Source organism: Candoia aspera, chromosome 1, assembly GCF_035149785.1.
Source record: "Candoia aspera isolate rCanAsp1 chromosome 1, rCanAsp1.hap2, whole genome shotgun sequence".
Classification (NCBI taxonomy): domain Eukaryota; kingdom Metazoa; phylum Chordata; class Lepidosauria; order Squamata; family Boidae; genus Candoia; species Candoia aspera.
The window spans coordinates 39,103,841-39,123,217 of NC_086153.1; the positions used below are offsets into that span (position 1 = coordinate 39,103,841).

The 19,377-nt window shown below is 40.7% G+C and overlaps 3 protein-coding genes across 5 annotated transcripts in view; 2 read left to right on the top strand and 1 right to left on the bottom strand.

Moving 5' to 3' along the window:
* Positions 1-19,372, top strand: part of RRP36 (ribosomal RNA processing 36) — a 40,532-nt gene extending 21,160 nt beyond the window's left edge. For both annotated transcript variants that reach the window (XM_063302580.1, XM_063302587.1), the window contains exons 3-9: positions 2,457-2,595; positions 14,182-14,248; positions 14,561-14,665; positions 14,748-14,822; positions 14,991-15,108; positions 15,956-17,105; positions 17,764-19,372. In XM_063302580.1, coding sequence (XP_063158650.1) covers positions 2,457-2,595; positions 14,182-14,248; positions 14,561-14,665; positions 14,748-14,822; positions 14,991-15,108; positions 15,956-16,095 — 644 coding nt within the window. In that variant the 3' untranslated portion in view covers positions 16,096-17,105; positions 17,764-19,372. The remainder of the gene's footprint in view (positions 1-2,456; positions 2,596-14,181; positions 14,249-14,560; positions 14,666-14,747; positions 14,823-14,990; positions 15,109-15,955; positions 17,106-17,763) is intronic.
* Positions 1-19,377, bottom strand: part of LOC134496728 (cullin-9-like) — a 505,703-nt gene that overhangs the window by 205,742 nt on the left and 280,584 nt on the right. The gene's annotated exons all lie outside the window — the stretch shown is intronic.
* Positions 1-19,377, top strand: part of KLHDC3 (kelch domain containing 3) — a 358,937-nt gene that overhangs the window by 130,787 nt on the left and 208,773 nt on the right. The gene's annotated exons all lie outside the window — the stretch shown is intronic.

Here is a 19,377-nt window from a genome sequence, read left to right on the forward strand (position 1 = left end):
TGAGATGTTCAGTTCCCTTGCTCAGTGCATGAAGCTGGAAGCTGACTATTTCGGACCTTCTTCTCTTCTCTACTCTTCTCTCTCTCTCTTTCCTCATTTAGAAAGAAGAGTCATGTTCTGTTTAAACTACTTTTGCGTTCCACTCGTTGAAAAACACTCCCTTAGAATACTTCTAATGCATAAGTCTATAGCAGTGTGGAAAATGTGAACTAAGTAATCCCTTGAAATGTGAGTAGTCAAATATAAAAAGTTTTGAGGTATTGGAGTGTCTAACTTCAAAACTCTGCTCTTAAGCCTCAGGTGAAGGGAAGTGCTTGCAGTATAATGAACATGGAGAAGCTCTGAATATGTTTTGGTTTTTGTTGCCTGAACTGTGTCACATTTCAACAACATTTACTGCAAAGTAACCCTGAGCCCTTTCTAGTACTAGTACTACATGCAAATATAAGGAAAAAGGAGTCCCATTCTGAAAGGTTAGAATAATTATAGAGCACAAACCTTGCACCTTGTCTTTTTCTGTTCAATTTTCTGTTGTTAGAAAAGTGCTGTTCAAATACGTCACAGGAAAGACATACTAATTATAGCTGGTTTGCAAGTATTAAATGACGATAAGAGCCCTTCTAGCTGAAGAAGGAAGAAACCAAATTTTTAAAGAGCAAATCCAATTTGTAATCCAGAGATGCCATAGGTCTCTTTTACATATGGGAAGCAGTGTTTTTACATACAGGAAGATCACAAATTGGCTTTTTTAGTTAACAAAATAATCTTGAATGGCAAGAAGTGGGAAATAAAATTACTTTGATTCTACAAAAATCTGCCAGTTGATATAGATAGCACTTGGCAAAACAGGCAGTGGTCTGATTCATTGTAATTTATCTTTATTCTTTGATCCAAAGTATATCATCAGCTCTAGTTGTTGATTTCAGCAGAATATATATATATCCATCCTGACTAAGAGTTACCATTTCACATTTCACAGAAAAGTTAGAAAATATGAGTTAAAACGTCACTCAGGAGTGGAGGCAGGGTAGATAGGCCATCAAATCCAACTCTCTGCTCAAGGTAGGAAACTCAGAAAAATATTTAAAATTTTTGCCACATCTGCGTATCAGGATATATGAATGGTTCCCACTGTAATTAGAAATTGTATGTCACCTTAATCAGCTCTTTTTTTCTTTGTCTGAAAGAGGAATTAACCAAAGTTCTGTAGTAAATATAGTTAACTCACATATCTAATTGGTGCCATAATAGTAATCACAAGCATTGGAATTAGCTTAGGAAAAGTAAGATATCTTTTTCTTCTGAAACACCACCACATAAACAATGAAAGCTTTTTCATTATTTTAACCTTCAAGGCAAGTTATAAATCCCATAAACAGGTAAGACAAATCATAGAGAAGGCTTAAAATGTGTAAAATAATAATAATAAAAAAAAACTTTAAAAAAGAATACTTTAACAGTTATCAAAAGACCAGATGAACAGAATATACTTGATTTGGCACCTAAGGGCTAAATATCACATACTTTTTTTTACAAAAATGATTCACTTGACTAATTTAAAAACAATCTGCCTTGAGATTGTCATCCAATTTCCTGCTGATTTCTAGTCATTACTGTTATTTACTTCCAGGGGTGCTGGAGGGAAATCATAGTAGCCAGGGAAATACTTTTTGTTGTAAAAAGTTTTGCATGAAGTAAGCAAATATAGTTATGGAGTGAGCTCTCTAGTCAGGGCACATGACTGGTTTTATTCAGACGACACAAGTTCTTTTGGTGCTATCTTGTTGTATAAATATTACAACTCTGTGCATAGAACTGCTCATCTGGCTCTGACATGAATGGGAAAGTTCCCTCTGACAGGCCTTGTGCATAGATGTAATCTTGCTTGCATTTCCCAGCCACATGACAGAGGATAGCAGACAATCAGCTTGTATTTTAAAGAAACTGCCGGACTAAAGGCATTTTGTGTACATTGTATGGATTAGACCAATGGAGAGAAATCACTGGTGGAAAACAAAGAGAAAGGGAGGATTCTCCTGATGATTGTCATGACCACTTGAGTGATCACTGTGTACTTGTATATCTGGAGAACACAGAAGGTGCATTTTTTCTGTTTCTGTTTTCCTCATTTTATCAAGCCATCTTTATTTTCTGTTTCTGTTGCTTGTAGTTTTTATGCAGATGGATTGTTTTTATTCTTTTGTAATTATGTTGATTTGGTTTTATTCTTTACTTAAGCTGTCAAGAGTCTCTGGATTGCAGTGGGATAGAAATGTAGAAAGTAAGTATGTCAATCAGCCTCCCCAGCATAAGTATCCTAGGCAGCATGGTCATTGCTGAAAATTCCATATGTTAAATCAATACATCTGAGAGTGCTTAGGTTGCAGAAGACTGATGTAAATATTCACATACTTCAATTTATGTCTGGGTATCTTTGTGTTTTCCTTTTCCTCAAGAATTGTCTTCAATGTCTTTTGAGGAGCTATTACAAATGAGGAAGCAAGTTGGGATGAAGGTTTATCAGCAGATGTCATCTAAGAAAAGAGTACCAGATGTCACAAAAACAAAAAAGAGGCAGTGTTTGAGCAAAAACAGGTAAACTCAATTTCTGCTATGTATCTCCAAAGTCTCCTTTACATTACTGTGAAGTCTATAATAGTGTACATGCTGACTTGACCCTAAGCTTTGTTGAACATACTTGGGATTGCATTGTACGTCATGCTTCTGCTTAGTGCAGAGCTTAAGAATTTTAAATTTACCTCTCAGGAATTATACAAGTAGGATACATTCAGCCTAGAAAAGAGTGTACCAGGATGGTGGTTGGCTTTCTCAGCTAGTTGGAACCTGTCCATCTGGCAGTCTGCTCTTAATGCCTTTTTCTGACCTGATCTAACAAATTTTTATCTTGTTTCTGAGCAGATCTGATCTTCCTTATGTGGCTGGTTGGCCATATTTGGATTCATGGTCCTCATGCTTTGGTGCATTTTGTAAATGTTGTTGATGCGATCAATAATTTAGACATTAAATTAGACAAGAATGGAAATGGATCACTTGGTCCCTCTTTGAACATCTCCCCAAAGCTCTGCACATTTGCTGTGTGTCATTAGCCTTTGTTCATGGCCTTGAAGCCAGGTATCAATCCACATAAATCTATCCAAGGTGATGTGATCTTATACTTCAGTTCTGTCTCATCCATTTCCAAATTTCAACATGAAACTTCTCTACTGATTTCTTTCAGTAGAGGCAGGGCATCCTGTAGTGAGTTTCTCCTCACTTGTTCCAGAGGCAGGGCTTAGATTAGATCTAACATTGCTTCCAATGAGAAAGAATAGCTCAGTCCCCAGTTCTTACCTTGTCCTGCTCCAAAAGTATGAAAGCCTATTTACTCTGCCAGGAACTCCCTCAATCTAGGTGGATCTCCCCTTTTTTCTTTTGTATCTTCTACACAGACCTAGACTAGGGGCAATAGGCCCAGCAGGGTCATGGACAATTCATGGATATGGTCCTCTCTTGTGGCTGGGACTGAGCCAACTGGCTAGCCTCGAGTGGCACATTAATGTGCCCTTTTGTCTCATTGCCATGCTCTCAGGAGACTACAATTGTCAGATCAGCAGCTATAAGCTACATGATACTTGCAACTAAGGTCAAGACTCAGGCCACCATCACAGGGGGAAGAATCAAACTAGAACAGCTACTCCTAAGGTGGGGAGTATACATTACATATGGCCCAGGTACTTCCCTTCAGGACCAGTCAGATAGGGAGGAGTGGGATTTGTCCCTGGATGAGGAAAAAGACGAGAAACCAATTCCCAAATCCATTAGGTTTCTCCACAAAGCAGAACTCCCCCAGCTGCTTAGTAAAGTCTGCAAGACTCTAGGACTGAAGGAACCAGAATGCCCAAGCCCTACAAATGCCCTGTTGGGCCCGTTGGTAGCGGTGGTATCCCAGTAGCTATTAACTCTATCTTATGCCTTCCATTCCCTGACACCTTTAACAAAATCCTCAAAGCAGAATGAAAGCTTCTCAGAGCAATGAGGGAATGGAAATTCCTCAATACCCAAGCTTAACACCTTCTCATAGGTAGCCCTAGACCTGCTTGAGACTTCTTAGTGGATACTCACAGGAATTCTGCAGTGAAGTACACACAAGGTTTCAGCTGGGGCTTTTCTTGCCATGTTCATCTTCACTAAGGCCTCTATCCTATGGGGCAAACAGCTATCCCAACTCATCCCTCCAGAAGATAGGGAGCTCAAGTAGGGCATGAACAAGCTAGCGAAGTCTCTGCCTTCATGGCAGATGCTAGCGGGAACAGTGTTCAGTTCTCAGCCAGAGGCACTACAGCTAACATAACAGTTTAAGACAGCTGTAGCTGATGAACTGGAAAATACTCTAAATTAAAATCAGTCTTCATATCAGGCCCATTCAAGGGTGGCAAACTATTCAGACAGGCCCTAAATAATGTCCTAATTGAGACTAAGAATTAAAAGAAAGCTATGCTCTTAACCAACAAAAAATATGAAGCCAAAACCAGCAGGAATCAGTCTGCACCAAATAACTCTTTCAGCCTTACAGTACCCAAGAAAGATAATCGAGCCACAAGGAATATGTGAGGTTTCAGTCCGCTTCTGACTCCGAAAATGAAATTTATCCGGAGTCAGAAGGGGAAAACGAAACTCATCAGGAGGGACTCAGAGAAGCTGAACCAGGAAGTGACTCAGCAGAGCAGGAGAAATTGCAGGCGCAGATTGGTCAAACTCCGGAGGCGGATTTGGACTCTCCAGTCAGCTCTCGAGACAGGAGAGCAGAGAAGCGCGCGAATCAGAGAGAAAAGGCGTGGAAAGGATCACCTTAAAAGGCAGACACGCCTTGCTTCCAGTCCTCAGCCTTGCTTGGATTCTCCAGTCCAGTCCAATCTTGTTTCCAGAGATCAGCGTTGCCTTGACTCTCCAGTCCAGTCCAGCCTAGCCTCCAGAGCCAAGCCTTGTCTAAGGGTTCCAGTCCAGTCTTGCTTAGCCTCCATGTTCTAGTCTGATCCTAGCTGTGTGCTAGTCTACGGGACCTTGCCTCCAGCTTCTGCCTTGCCATGCAAACTAGCATCACCAAGTCTGACAGCTTTGATCAGAGAGTTAGCTGAATTCTGTCTTGCTGTTCTGCCTCAGTCTGACTCTGCAGCCTTGTCTTTTCATCCGCCCTTGCCTGGGTGGTCTTGACTGAGATTGCTTGCTTATTTATTCACAGACTTTACTGTTGTAAATAGTTGTTTTAAATAAAAAGCTTGATAATATTTCTGTCTGGCCGCCTCATAGTCTGAACAGGACAATACAGATCATCCTGGTGGACCAAATCCCCAAACAAGTTGCAACAGCTTTAACCCCAGTGCTGTGGGAATACCTTTTCTCATTACAAAATGGGAAGTACAAACAAACAGCCTCCATATGTGTGGGAGACTAATGGAATTCACCCATCAGTAGACCCATATCACATGAAATGCATGGATCTTAAAGAGGGCTACACCATAGAATTCACCAGCCCTCAGATTACTTCACCCTATCTTCCAGGTCACCAAAGGGACCAAGTACTGTTTAACTTTAAAGGTTTAATTGTCCATGAGAGGAACATAGAATGGCACAAGATCTTGGAGCTGGAGTAAGTGAACTGCCACATCAAATGCCACAAGTTCCAGATGGAAACCCTGAGATAAAATACAGAGTGTTTCCAGGAAAAGATGCTGTGGACTTACAGGAGGCCTACACATAGGGAATCAACCCATTCCACAGCATGTTCCTGAGATTCAAATATTAGGACACCCGTTTTTTTTCAAGGCCTTTCCCTTCAGCCTGTTTCAGCTCCCAGAGTATTCACAAAGATGATGGTGACTGTTGTAGGCCAGATCCCTGGAAATACACATATACTCCTACCTCTATAACCTGCTGATCAAATTATCATTGATTATTCAAAGGATGTCCAGATCCTGGTGCAGACACTCAAGGAGCTGGGCTTTTTGATCAACAGACTAGAGCGTCCTTCAGTCAGCATCTGAACTACACCCATTTGGTCTTTGTTCTGGACAACAAGCTGAAAAAGCTTAATTTCCCTGCAAAGGAGAGAGAAGAGATCATCCAGCTTCTAGTGGTATCAGTTCTTCAGACCAGTCATCTAGAGATCTCGTTTTTTGGCAGTAGAGAGCTAGATGATCACCTGCATAGACTCAGTACCGTGGGCAACAATGCACTTTTGTGCGTTCCAGTGGATGCTCCTCCCCCTCAGAATCTAACAATCTAAAGACCCCACAGATGCGTTGCAAACCCAGTGAAGCTGAGGAGTTCCCTTATGTAGACCCTAACCAGGGGGAGTTCTTCAGCAAAGGATCGTTACCTTGTCATGGTGCTGGAGCTTGAGCACCTCAATGATGCCATGAGCTAAACCGTGAAGGGCCACCCAAGACGGGAAGGTCATGACAGAGAGGTCAGACTAAATGCGATCCCTGGGGAAGGTAATGGCAACCCACCCCAGTATTCTTGCCGTGAAAACTAAATGGATCAGTACAACCAGAGATATGTCGGTATACCATCGGAAGATGAGACCCCCAGGTCGGAAGATGGTCAAAATGCTACTGGGGAGGAACAGAGGATGAGCTCAACTAGCCCCAGACGTGATGACGCAGCTAGCTCAAAGCCGAAAGGATGGCTAGCGGCCGACGGTGCTGGTGGTGAACGGCGAATCCGATGTTCTAAGGATCAACGCACCATTGGAACCTGGAATGTAAGATCTATGAGCCAGGGCAAATTGGATGTGGTTATTGGTGAGATGTCAAGATTAAAGATAGACATTCTGGGCGTCAGTGAACTGAAATGGACTGGAATGGGCCACTTCACATCAAATGACCACCAGATCTACTACTGTGGACAAGAGGACCACAGAAGAAATGGAGTAGCCTTCATAATTAATAGTAAAGTGGCTAAAGCAGTGCTTGGATACAACCCAAAAAATGACAGAATGATCTCAATTTGAATTCAGGGCAAGCCATCTAACATCACAGTGATCCAAATATATGCCCCAACCACAGATGCTGAAGAAGCTGAAGTAGAGCAGTTCTATGAGGATCTGCAGCACCTACTGGACAACACGCCTAAAAGAGATGTTATTTTCATCACAGGAGACTGGAATGCTAAGGTGGGCAGTCAAATGACACCTGGAATTACAGGTAAGATGGCCTGGGAGAATAAAACGAAGCAGGACATAGGCTGATAGAATTTTGCCAAGACAACTCACTCTGCATAACAAACACTCTCTTCCAGCAACCTAAGAGACGGCTTTATACATGGACTTCCCCAGATGGACAACACCGAAATCAGATTGACTACATCCTTTGCAGCCAAAGGTGGTAGACATCTATACAGTCGGTAAAAACAAGACCTGGAGCTGACTGTAGTTCCGATCACGAACTTCTTCGTGCTCAATTTAGGATCAGACTAAAGCGATTAGGGAAGACCCACAGATCAGCTAGATATGAGCTCACTAATATTCCTAAGGAATATGCAGTGGAGGTGAAGAATAGATTTAAGGGACTGGACTTAGTAGATAGGGTCCCGGAAGAACTATGGACAGAAGTCTGCAACATTGTTCAAGAGGCGGCAACAAAATACATCCCAAAGAAAGAGAAAACCAAGAAGGCAAAATGGCTGTCTGCTGAGACACTAGAAGTAGCCCAAGAAAGAAGGAAAGCAAAAGGCAACAGTGATAGGGGGAGATATGCCCAATTAAATGCAAAATTCCAGAGGTTAGCCAGAAGAGATAAGGAATTATTTTTAAACAAGCAATGCGTGGAAGTGGAAGAAGACAATAGAATAGGAAGGACAAGAGACCTCTTCCAGAAAATTAGAACCATCGGAGGTAAATTCCAGGCAAAAATGGGTATGATCAAAAACAAAGATGGCAAGGACCTAACAGAAGAAGAAGAGATCAAGAAAAGGTGGCAAGAATATACAGAAGACCTGTATAGGAAGGATAACAATATCGGGGATAGCTTTGACGGTGTGGTCAGTGAGCTAGAGCCAGACATCCTGAAGAGTGAGGTTGAATGGGCCTTAAGAAGCATTGCTAATAGCAAGGCAGCAGGAGATGACGGCATCCCAGCTGAACTGTTCAAAATCTTGCAAGATGATGCTGTCAAGGTAATGCATGCTATATGCCAGCAAATTTGGAAAACACAAGAATGGCCATCAGATTGGAAAAAATCAACTTATATCCCCATACCAAAAAAGGGAAACACTAAAGAATGTTCAAACTATCGAACAGTGGCACTCATTTCACATGCCAGTAAGGTAATGCTCAAGATCCTGCAAGGTAGACTTCAGCAATTCATGGAGCGAGAATTGCCAGATGTACAAGCTGGGTTTAGAAAAGGCAGAGGAACTCGGGACCAAATTGCCAATATCCGCTGGATAATGGAAAAAGCCAGGGAGTTTCAGAAAAACATCTATTTCTGTTTTATTGACTATTCTAAAACCTTTGACTGTGTGGACCATAACAAATTGTGGCAAGTTCTTAGTGGTATGCGGATACCAAGTCATCTTGTCTGCCTCCTGAAGAATCTGTATAACGACCAAGTAGCAACAGTAAGAACAGAACACGGAACAACGGACCGGTTTAAGATTGGGAAAGGAGTATGGCAGGGCTGTATACTCTCACCCTATCTATTCAACTTGTACGCAGAACACATCATGCGACATGCTGGGCTTGAGGAATCCAAGGCTGGAGTTAAAATCGCTGGAAGAAACATTAACGATCTCAGATATGCAGATGATACCACTTTGATGGCTGAAAGTGAAGAGGAACTGAGGAGCCTTATGATGAAGGTGAAAGAAGAAAGTGCAAAAGCTGGCTTGCAGCTAAACCTCAAAAAAACCAAGATTATGGCAACCAGCTTGATTGATAACTGGCAAATAGAGGGAGAAAATGTAGAAGCAGTGAAAGACTTTGTATTTCTAGGTGCGAAGATTACTGCAGATGCTGACTGCAGTCAGGAAATCAGAAGACGCTTAATCCTTGGGAGAAGAGCAATGACCAATCTCGATAAAATAGTTAAGAGCAGAGACATCACACTGACAACAAAGGTCCGCATAGTTAAAGCAATGGTGTTCCCCATAGTAACATATGGCTGCGAGAGCTGGACCATAAGGAAGGCTGAGAGAAGGAAGATCGATCCTTTGGAACTGTGGTGTTGGAGGAAAATTCTGAGAGTGCCTTGGACTGCAAGAAGATCAAACCAGTCCATCCTCCAGGAAAGAAAGCCAGACTGCTCACTTGAGGGAATGATATTAAAGGCGAAACTGAAATACTTTGGCCACATCATGAGAAGACAGGACACCCTGGAGAAGATGCTGATGCTAGGGAGAGTGGAGGGCAAAAGGAAGAGGGGCCGACCAAGGGCAAGGTGGATGGATGATATTCTAGAGGTGACGGACTCGTCCCTGGGGGAGCTGGGGGTGTTGACGACTGACAGGAAGCTCTGGCGTGGGCTGGTCCATGAAGTCACGAAGAGTCGGAAGCGACTAAACGAATAAACAACAACAACCAAGGGGAGTTACATGCATTTCTCTCATCAGTTCCAACTCACCAACTTCAGCCTCTATTACCCTTAGTCCTGGCCTTCAGACAGGTGGGCCTTGCCAAGGGATTACATCAGGCAGTCTCCACAGACAGCCCTCTTTTCAATGATAGCACTTGAGAACCAAAAGCCTGATAGCAGGAGACTCCCAAGAGGGACTTCCTGATAAGACCATCAACCATTCACCAGTATTTATCATGGGACTTCCAGTGCTTCAAGCTCTAACTTAAGCGCTATTTGAACTTCTGTGCGAAGTACAGGCAGTCCTTGTTTAGCTACTGCCTCGTTTAGCGACCATTCACAGTTACAACAGTAATGAAAAAGTAACTTTATGACCAGTCCTCACATTTACCAACTTCACAGATCTGAAAAGCAAAGGAAAGCTGAAGTAAGATCATGAGCACAGCTGCAGTTTCACATAGCGCAAGTCCACAGTCCAGTTGGTTCATCTTCCTTACCTGCCCATGTAAAACCAATGTTTTCTGTTTCTTACTTGTGCTTGAGCTTAATTTCAAAACTTGTGCCATAAGAAGAAACAACATCAGCAGCACCAGCATTTGTTTTGCTTTTTCTATTTTCACCTTTTTCTGTACTACCTGGAAATCTACTAGTTTTTAACCAATTATCCATATCTGGAAAAATATGTATTAGGCCTACTCAAGAAAACTCAAAATAAAAATAATATAAATATAATGAAGGGTAAATACTTACTTGTTTATCCTGTTGTTATTTTTTATCAACTCAAGGCAGTGTACAAACTTAATGCTCCCACCTATTTTCCCCACAACAGCAACCTTGTAAAGTGAGTTGGCATGAGAGAGAGTGACTGGCTCAAAGTCTAAGGGAGGACTAGAACTCATAGTCTCCTGGTTTCTGGCCCAGCACTTTAGCCACTGCACCAATCTGGCTCATCCAGTATCTAGGATGGGTGTTTATGGCATGGATTTTTTCCACTGTGAATGTCTGGCTGAAGCCACTAAAGCATCCATCTTCCTCTTGCCTGCCTGCCTTTGTAAACACAATTCTTATATGCTTGCTCTGGAGTACGTCCCACTCCAAAAGGATTTGAGGCACACAGACTGCAGCCAAGAAATGCAATCCCAAGTTTCTTTAGAGTATACTTTTAAGTAGATGTGCACAGGATGCCACCTTGATGATTAAGCAGGCCTCTTGCAGACACACACATGCATACACACAAATATGGTCTGCAAAATGGAAAGTGAAGAGGGAGGGAGTCACCAAAATCGCTCTTGTGTAGCTATGTAAGTTAGAAACTTCTGCATTTCTAGCTCTCTCTGCCCTTTAGAAAACATGGGCTGGTGGGGAAAAGGTTTGCTGGAGTTCGGAGGCAGGCAAGAAGTTCAATTTTGTGCTTGTGCAGGTGAGAGAGAAGACTCAAGTGGTAGTGAAGGAAAGGCAGCCAGAACCTCCTTCACCGACCACTTGCAAATGATGGTGATGACAAACACTGATGACATGGAGCCAATGAGAGGAGAAGAGCAGATGTTTGTGTGTCCAACATCAGTGAGTTTGAGAGTTTTTTCCCCCCTTATTCCCTCTGGGAACACATTCAAATCCTTATGGAACCCTAGGATTCCGTGGAACCCAGTTTGAAAAAACCTTCCCTAGAGGATGCCCAGTCTCTGCTGTTAAGAAAGGATTTTCACATTAAGTCCAATGTGCTGCTATCCTCTGTGACTTAATGCCTTACTAAGGATGCCTCCTTTACACAAATGCATATTTTCTTGGTACTGTGCAAGTCCAGGAGAAGTTCTGGCTTCTTTAAGGGTTTGGCAGCAGGTGCTGCAAACATTTTATCAGTGCCAAAGCTTTCCTCCTAAATGTAAGGAAGTCACATTTACCTGTCTTGAATCTTGAGGGAAAATATTGCAGTTTATATAATTGTGTCACTCAAAGACTTCAGTGTAATGTTTGCTGCAAAAAAATAATTACTTAAATGAATATGAATTCTGATCTAAACATGTAGGCTAGGGGATCACATTAAAAAATAAATCTCTGCCTAAACATGACAATGCAAACTTCTATCAAAGGAGTCACTTCTGTTTGAAATTTTCATCCCTTGCCAGTATTGAGCAGTGTCCCCATAATGAGTTACAGTCTTTGCCCTTCACTTCTGAGAAAAATGAAATCTTCTCAAAAGATAATCAATGCAGATAGAAAGAAAAAGGAATGATGAAAGCATGTAATTAGATGCAAGTCTGAATGTTTTTATTAGTGTTTTTTCTGTTCAATACACTGTATAAATTAATTTGCCATACAGATTGGAATCACTGAAATACAGTCAGCCTATTAGAATCCACCTACACCAATAGAATTAAAATATTTTCTTCAATTCTCATATTTATAAGCTATTATTCTATATATTAGCAGAACAACTAAAGAATATGTGAATGCAGTGGAACCTAAAACTATAGGGCAAGACCAAGAAGGAGTCTGTGGTGTCTACAGAACTTCTCCTTGTAGGAAAGTAATGGAGTTGAAATGATCCCTTGCTTCAGTCCCCCATTTTCCTTGCCCAAGGAGATGTTGCTGAGGGCCAGATATACACAGTCTCTATATGCTTCCAGGGAAGCATCTGAGTATGAATCTTCAGTCAGTTGAGACATTCAGCTAAGGAGAGCATAAAAGTTCACTTTGCTTTCCTTTGATAGGGAGCAGTGGAAGACAGGATTTGATTTGGCGGGATGCATTGGTCATCAGAGCTCATTTTTCCCCTCCAAAGTATCCTTTAAGTCATGGTTGCACATTCTGATGCTTCAGGGGCTGCATTTCGTCTCCTCAAAACTTAGGTGGGACACCCAGAGACATCAAAACATTATTATCAAATTCTATTTTTAATATATCAGAAGGAGAAAATAGTTAAGTGTAGAGAAATCATATTAATTGTATTTAAGTAAATCTAAATGTAAGTAAAGTGAAGTCCTAATCTGATTACCAATTTTGCAGTGTGCCATTCAAGGGCCTAAAAACTGTCTGGGAAGTTCATTGCATTGTTTGGGTTGTGGGTTAGTAAAGGTGACCAGAATTTATTATATAGTAAGTTTGTAGGGTATGTAAGTTTATTGTATAGTAAGTTTGTAAAGCCACTAGAATTTATTATATAGAACACATGCTTAAATTTACACATGTAGTTTATGTGATGAAGCTACTTTTAATCAACAGTGATAACAAATTAAGGATCCATGTCCTTATTTCTCAAGACAACATAGTCTTGTGATATGAATGAAAAAAGAAAAATTAAAATGGTTTCCCTTCTGACAGTGAGAGGGAAATTAAAATTCAGCAGACTGATTGCATTTCCTCTATCATCTCAAAAAAGGTTTGAGATTTTGGTAGGTTGTGTGCATGCATTTGATTGTAATGATTAATCAATAATTGGTTAAAAGGAAGAGTATTCATCAACTGAAATACTGTAGTCTGTTGATATGTAGCAAGAAATTTAGAAAACTGATACACATACTTTGAATATGCAGCTACTCTAAGAGAATTACTACCAGAATTGTAACTATAAGTATAACCGATAATATCTTCTGAAGCTAGTGAGCCTCTTGTTCTCAAATGTAAAATATTAAACTTTTCTCTTTAATCTCTCCTCTTAGAATTTTAAGGTGCTGGGCATATGCTTCCTTTATAACTACATTTTATTTATTTAAAACATGTTTGTCCTGCTCTTTAGTAAAAAGGGCTCTAGATCAAGACAAAACAAGGCACTCCATGCCTTTAGATTTAAAAATTAAGGTTCAACAGAGAAAGGGAGAAGAGATGGAAAGGACAGAAGAAAACAAGAAATCCTTAAGGTTGTGAAGTTCTTATAATGACCAGCAGGAAAGGAAGAGTACTGCTCATGGTTCAAACATCTAGATTTGTCAGTCTTTTAAGAAGTAACCTTGAAGAGCCAGTCTTCCTGGAAATGGCTGTAATAAGTATAGCCAGAGTTATTAGCCTTATGTCTTGCAGTCTTAATCTTCAGTTACTGGATTCTGCGAGTGTCTCCTTCCTGCAAGGTTCAGGAAATTCCAGCTGACAACCCATGGACTAGATGCCTTGTAGGGCAATTTGTTTCAAAGGTCTCTATGAAGGAGAAGATAGGCTCAGTTGATGAGAAGTGCTTTCAGTACTGTGCATGCGGTAGGTTCTAAAAGAATATTGAAGGATATAGTTTGATCCCTTTATTAGTCATGGAGTAGTGCCAGCTTTGCCTAAGCTAGAAGCTTCTTTGCAAAGCACAGCTGTGTGAGCTTGGAGGAAGCCGTCTGGGCTATTAGGCTACACCAGGCCACAGAGCAACAGAACAATTCTTATCAGGTCAAATCACAGCTGCCTCTGTGAAACACATTGCTAGAGAAGCCTGTATACTTTGGTTGTTCAGTCCTTCTAAGGCCTAATGAATGGAAGAAGTTTGACTTACAAAAAACAACTACAAACATATATTCTGTGCCCTGATGGCATCCACTGATACTTCTTATGTACTGTATTCAGAGAAGTAGTTTTGAGAATCAAGCCACCAAATATACAAAATTCCATGATTGTTTTTTTTCCTGTTCTGCAGACCTATGGAAACTTCAGCCAAAAAGCCAGTACCTTTTTTGCGGCAAGTAGTACCTGTTAAGAAAAAGGTGGGTACCCTTGTGTTTGAACACAAAAAAGAGATCCTTGTGGGTAGAAAAGAAAGAGTGATAAAAATCCTGGGGGAATATTTGCGTATTTGAGCACTGAAAATTATTTGGAAGAAATGAATAGAATAAATTTGGCTTCAATATTTGAGAAGTCTCTTAGTTTGAAAAGCAAAATGCTGAAGAAGATGAACTGAGGGAAGGGAATTTGGCCAAAATGGTACTGTGCTCACAAAACATGGGCTTCCTAGAACACAAAACTGTTTTCTGGCTTTGCTGAGATGCTAGTACTTGATCCCATTTCCTCCTCTATAGGTGTCCCGAGACCCTCGTTTTGATGACCTCTCTGGGGAATATAAACCAGAAGTGTTTGAAAAAACATATAATTTCTTGAATGATCTGAGGAAGGAGGAAAAAGAGGTAATGATGTAACAGTGCCCTGTGCTTCTTCCTTCAGAATGAAAAGATATCCCTAGAGAGTCAGCGCTTTCCTATTTTGCAGGTTATTCAGAAGCAACTGAAGAAAAGCCAAAATGTGGAAGAGCAGAACAAATTGCAGCAACTCCTTAAGCGAATGGTGAGTTGGTGCCCAAGAGAATTTTAGCAGCCAGTTTACCCTTATGAGATGCAGGCAACAAGCAGACACATAGCTATAGACATCATTGGTCATAAAACTATCAGGCAAATGAAATTGGGGAGCGGAGAAATGCAACATCTTTGTTTCTTGCCCTTCTTTGCTTCTTAGACACAACAGGAAGAAGCACAGAAAAAACGCCAGAAGGAGAGAGAAAATTCCCTGGCATTCAAGAAGCAGCAAAGAGAGTTGGCCAAGCAAGGAAAGAAGCCTTTCTTCCCAAAGAAATGTAAGTTTTTCCCACTTAGGACAATAACTGCTCTACTGGACCTTGACCTTAATATGGTCCCCTTCCTATATCAGTAGTAAATATTAGGAGACCTGTTTGTGATAGCTAATTAATTTGTAGAAATTAGAGAATGGGGCCCTTATTGGTGTCTGTCTTGGACAGAACACAAAGGATTCGTTGTCATCAAGTCAGCTGAGCCCTTGATGGCACCTGTTAAAATGACTGGGGAAGTGGCGGTACCGCTTCTGTTTCTGCTCCAAACAGTATATGAGTGTGGCATCTAACATGCCTGCACTAGCACCATTTACTTTCTCTAAATTACTGAATTATTCTCTAAATTATTGAATGAGGGGTGGTTTTGTTAGGCTTATGAGAAGTTTAGGATAACCACTGCCAGTGTCCTAACCGTCAGGAATCATGCTGAGATGAGGAATAGGTCTCTAGTGTTTATTGCTGCTACATAAGACAGAAAATCCTAACAAACTGAAGAAGCGGGGGAAAAACCCAGACAGATAAACCCCAAAAGTTAAGGCGGGTCTGATCTGTGTCTCTCGGAATGGCTGCTTAATTCCTCAGTACTACGCATGCGTTTTCCCCCCTGGATAGCGGCCCCCTCCTGCTCGCCATCAGTACTCATGACAGCAAGTACTTGTGAGTTTTTATATGTTATTTTTATAGCAACTAGTTAGTAATATCTGGGTGTATGGAACCATGTTGAAAGATTATGTTGACGGGCGAAAATAGTGAATGGGAGATCAAGCATAAGTTATATGCTTGATAATTGCTTGGGGTGTTATGAACACTTATGACTTGAATTAAGACCTCCATCACTTCTTGACATCAACAGCTGAAATGCAGCAATTGGAACTTGCTGAGAAATACAAAGAGCTGAAGAAAAGTGGGAAGCTGGAGAGCTTCCTGAACAAGAAGAGGAAAAGGAATGCTGCTAAGGACAAAAGGAGACTCCCTTTTAGGAAGAATGTCTAATATCTGGCTACCTCCCAAAGGAAAGAAAGAAGACCCACACACAGACTCAAGCTTTGCCAGTTATGCAGGTGACTCTGTGAAAGATGACCTCTTCTGCTTTAAGTCAGGCAGCGACTGAATAGTGAGGAACCATCCAACAGTCCGAGATACTCTGCCAAGTAATTTATGTCCACTGAAAAAATGATTGTTGAGCAAAATTAAATTATGTTGTTCCAATTTCACAAGCACCTCTTAAACTTTCAAAAAGGAATCTTTTTAGAGATTAAATTTTCTGCTGTTTTTTTCTTCTTTTCCTTCCAGGGCACAGTGTAATAGGTCCCTATCAATCTGATTTCTGTCCTCGCTGCTTCTTCCAAAACTGGCCTTCCTCCTTCTAGTCTATTTTTTCTACTATGTGCAGGCTCAGCATTCACCCACCTTCTTTCAGAATTGCCTTCCTGGAGAGCACTCGTGCCTTCCTGCAGCTACCCATTAGTCCTGCTTGATTGTGATTCCAGCTGTTTTCTTTGCAGAGCACAATAACTGATGCTTAACAGAATTTCCCAATAAGCAGCTGTCCTGCGCTAGGTAGAACTTTCTGTAAAGCATAATTTGCAGTATAGCAGATGGAAGAATCACAAAAAGCATAGTGAATTCTATTTTTAAAAGCGCATATATATCTTTTCCAGCTTTTCAAACTTTGGTTAGGGACAGCTGCTTTCTTTTGTAATATGAATGTATATACCTTTATCACTGAAGTGGACTATGAGCAGTTTTTTACAAAATTTGTGTAAGCATACTTATTGCAGAGTTTTATTACAATACAAAATTGGCAATTTTCATTTTGACTGTGTTTGCTGGATCACCAATTAGCATCATTGTTTCACTGGGTGTATTTAAAAATAAATTTATTATTTTAATAACGTAAATATTTTATTTGTTGGTAAAGAATACAGGAACAGGTATATAGAAGGCATAAAGAGCGGATTCTTGTTGTACTTGCACTTTCAAACGTTTTGACTCGTAATAAGGTAATCTGATTCTTTGTTGTTGTTTATTCATTCAGTCGCTTCTGACTCTTCGTGACTTCATGGACCAGCCCAAGCCAGAGCTTCCTGTTGGTCATCAACAGCCCCAGCTCCCCCAGGGACGAGTCCGTCACCTCTAGAATATCATCCATCCACCTTGCCCTTGGTCGGCCCCTCTTCCTTTTGCCCTCCACTCTCCCTAGCATCAGCATCTTCTCCAGGGTGTCCTGTCTTCTCATTATGTGGCCAAAGTATTTCAGTTTTGCCTTTAATATCGTTCCCTCAAGTGAGCAGTCTGGCTTTATTTCCTGGAGGATGGACTGGTTTGATCTTCTTGCAGTCCAAGGCACTCTCAGAATTTTCCTCCAACACCACAGTTCCAAAGCATCTATCTTCCTTCTCTCAGCCTTCCTTATGGTCCAGCTCTCGCAGCCATATGTTACTACGGGGAACACCATTGCTTTAACTATGCGGACCTTTGTTGTCAGTGTGATGTCTCTGCTCTTGACTATTTTATCGAGATTGGTCATTGCTCTTCTCCCAAGGATTAAGCGTCTTCTGATTTCCTGACTGCGGTCAGCATCTGCAGTAATCTTCGCACCTAGAAATACAAAGTCTTTCACTGCTTCTACATTTTCTCCCTGTATTTGCCAGTTATCAGTCAAGCTGATCCTTATATGGATCATATTACTGTATTTTATATAATGCTAGTAAAATATCGTTATGGACATACTGGCTATCAGAGCACTGCTCCTGACAGCTAGAAGTTCTTACAAACCTTTCCTTTAAAATATAAATCCATATCATTTTAGAGTTGTAAGGAACTTCAGAAATAATTCATTCCATAATTTGGCAGAAAATAGATTAGAATCAGGAAGTTCATTCTGCAGTTTGCATTAGATCAGCAAGGCTTTCCAATTCCTAACTGTCTAACAATCAAAAGAACCAAGAGCCCTCTCTTCTTAGACTAGGCAGCTAAAACAAAGTTGGATGAAAAGCTAGAAGTAGTTTTTTTCCCATAGGCTGGGCATGCACTTAGGAGCATTCTGTTTTTAATTTTCAAGATTATTTTCACTCAGGCAAGCAACTATTCTGCATTTAGCTCTGGTTAGAATATTTTGACAACTAGTAGAAAACATGAAACAAACCTAGTATTTGCTCATACCTGTCCTAGTGCGACTGTTACTAAATGCAGATATTTTGTAACTACAGCAAACAGGAATCAACTGTCTCCCAAAGCAGCTTGTTTCATTGTTGATAATTTGTAATTCAAAGTTTTTCTGAATATTATGCTGAAATCTGCTTTGCCATTTGTAGCTGTCAGTATTTAAACAGCCGATTAGTCTCCTCCATCTTCTGCTTGGCATCCTATCATATACATGAAAATAGCTAGTATCTTCTTGTCTTGATGCTAAATAAATCCAGTTTTTCAAACATTCCCTAAATATTTCAGTGTACTATTTGGTTACACTCTAGTTTGTTGGTGTGCTTTTAAAAACACGGGACCCAGAAATGGACATGATGCCATAGATGTGGTTTGGCCAGCAGAGAATATTGTGGAAGAGCTGCCTTGCAGGATTTGAGTAAGTTTTATCTACTGCACATTCTGCTTCTCACAATGGTCATCAAGATAGTACTGAAAAGCCAGCAATCTATAATGCAAGATTTTGCTCCTTCCATTGCTCCTCAGCAGTTTCCTCCAACCATGGGTTTTGTGATTTTGCCACCCGTTGCACAGAATTTTATATCAAGGGACTGATTTTGTACCCAATAACCAGTGTGAGATTCGCCTTAGGTAGTCACAAAACTCCAACAAAATTTATAAATCACATGTATGTACTGAGCAAATGTCATTGCTGTTACTTTCTCAGGATGCTAGGAAGGTGTGCCTAATAGGGAGAAATTTGAAGTACTGCTATCTGCATTTGTTCAGCTGCTCTGTTCCACAACGTGGAACCTAGGATGTCCCCCCAAAAGCTGTGCACTGCTGAATTGTGAAATGTATTTACACTTCTGTAAATCTGTTTCACAGTCAGCAGCACACATGGTTAACGGTGCTATTATCAGGACAGTATAGTGGTTAACGGTATAATTATCAGTTACAGTGGGTTTGGCTTTAAAGAAGCCTGCTAGGAAGAGTATTGATTGAGAGTGGTGGTATTGATTCTTGTAGTTGGCACTGATACATGTCTTAAAGATTGATATCCTTTTGGCTTATATAAAATGATGAATTAATTTGTGGGTCAATAAATAATTGATAAATCTTCATAGCAGT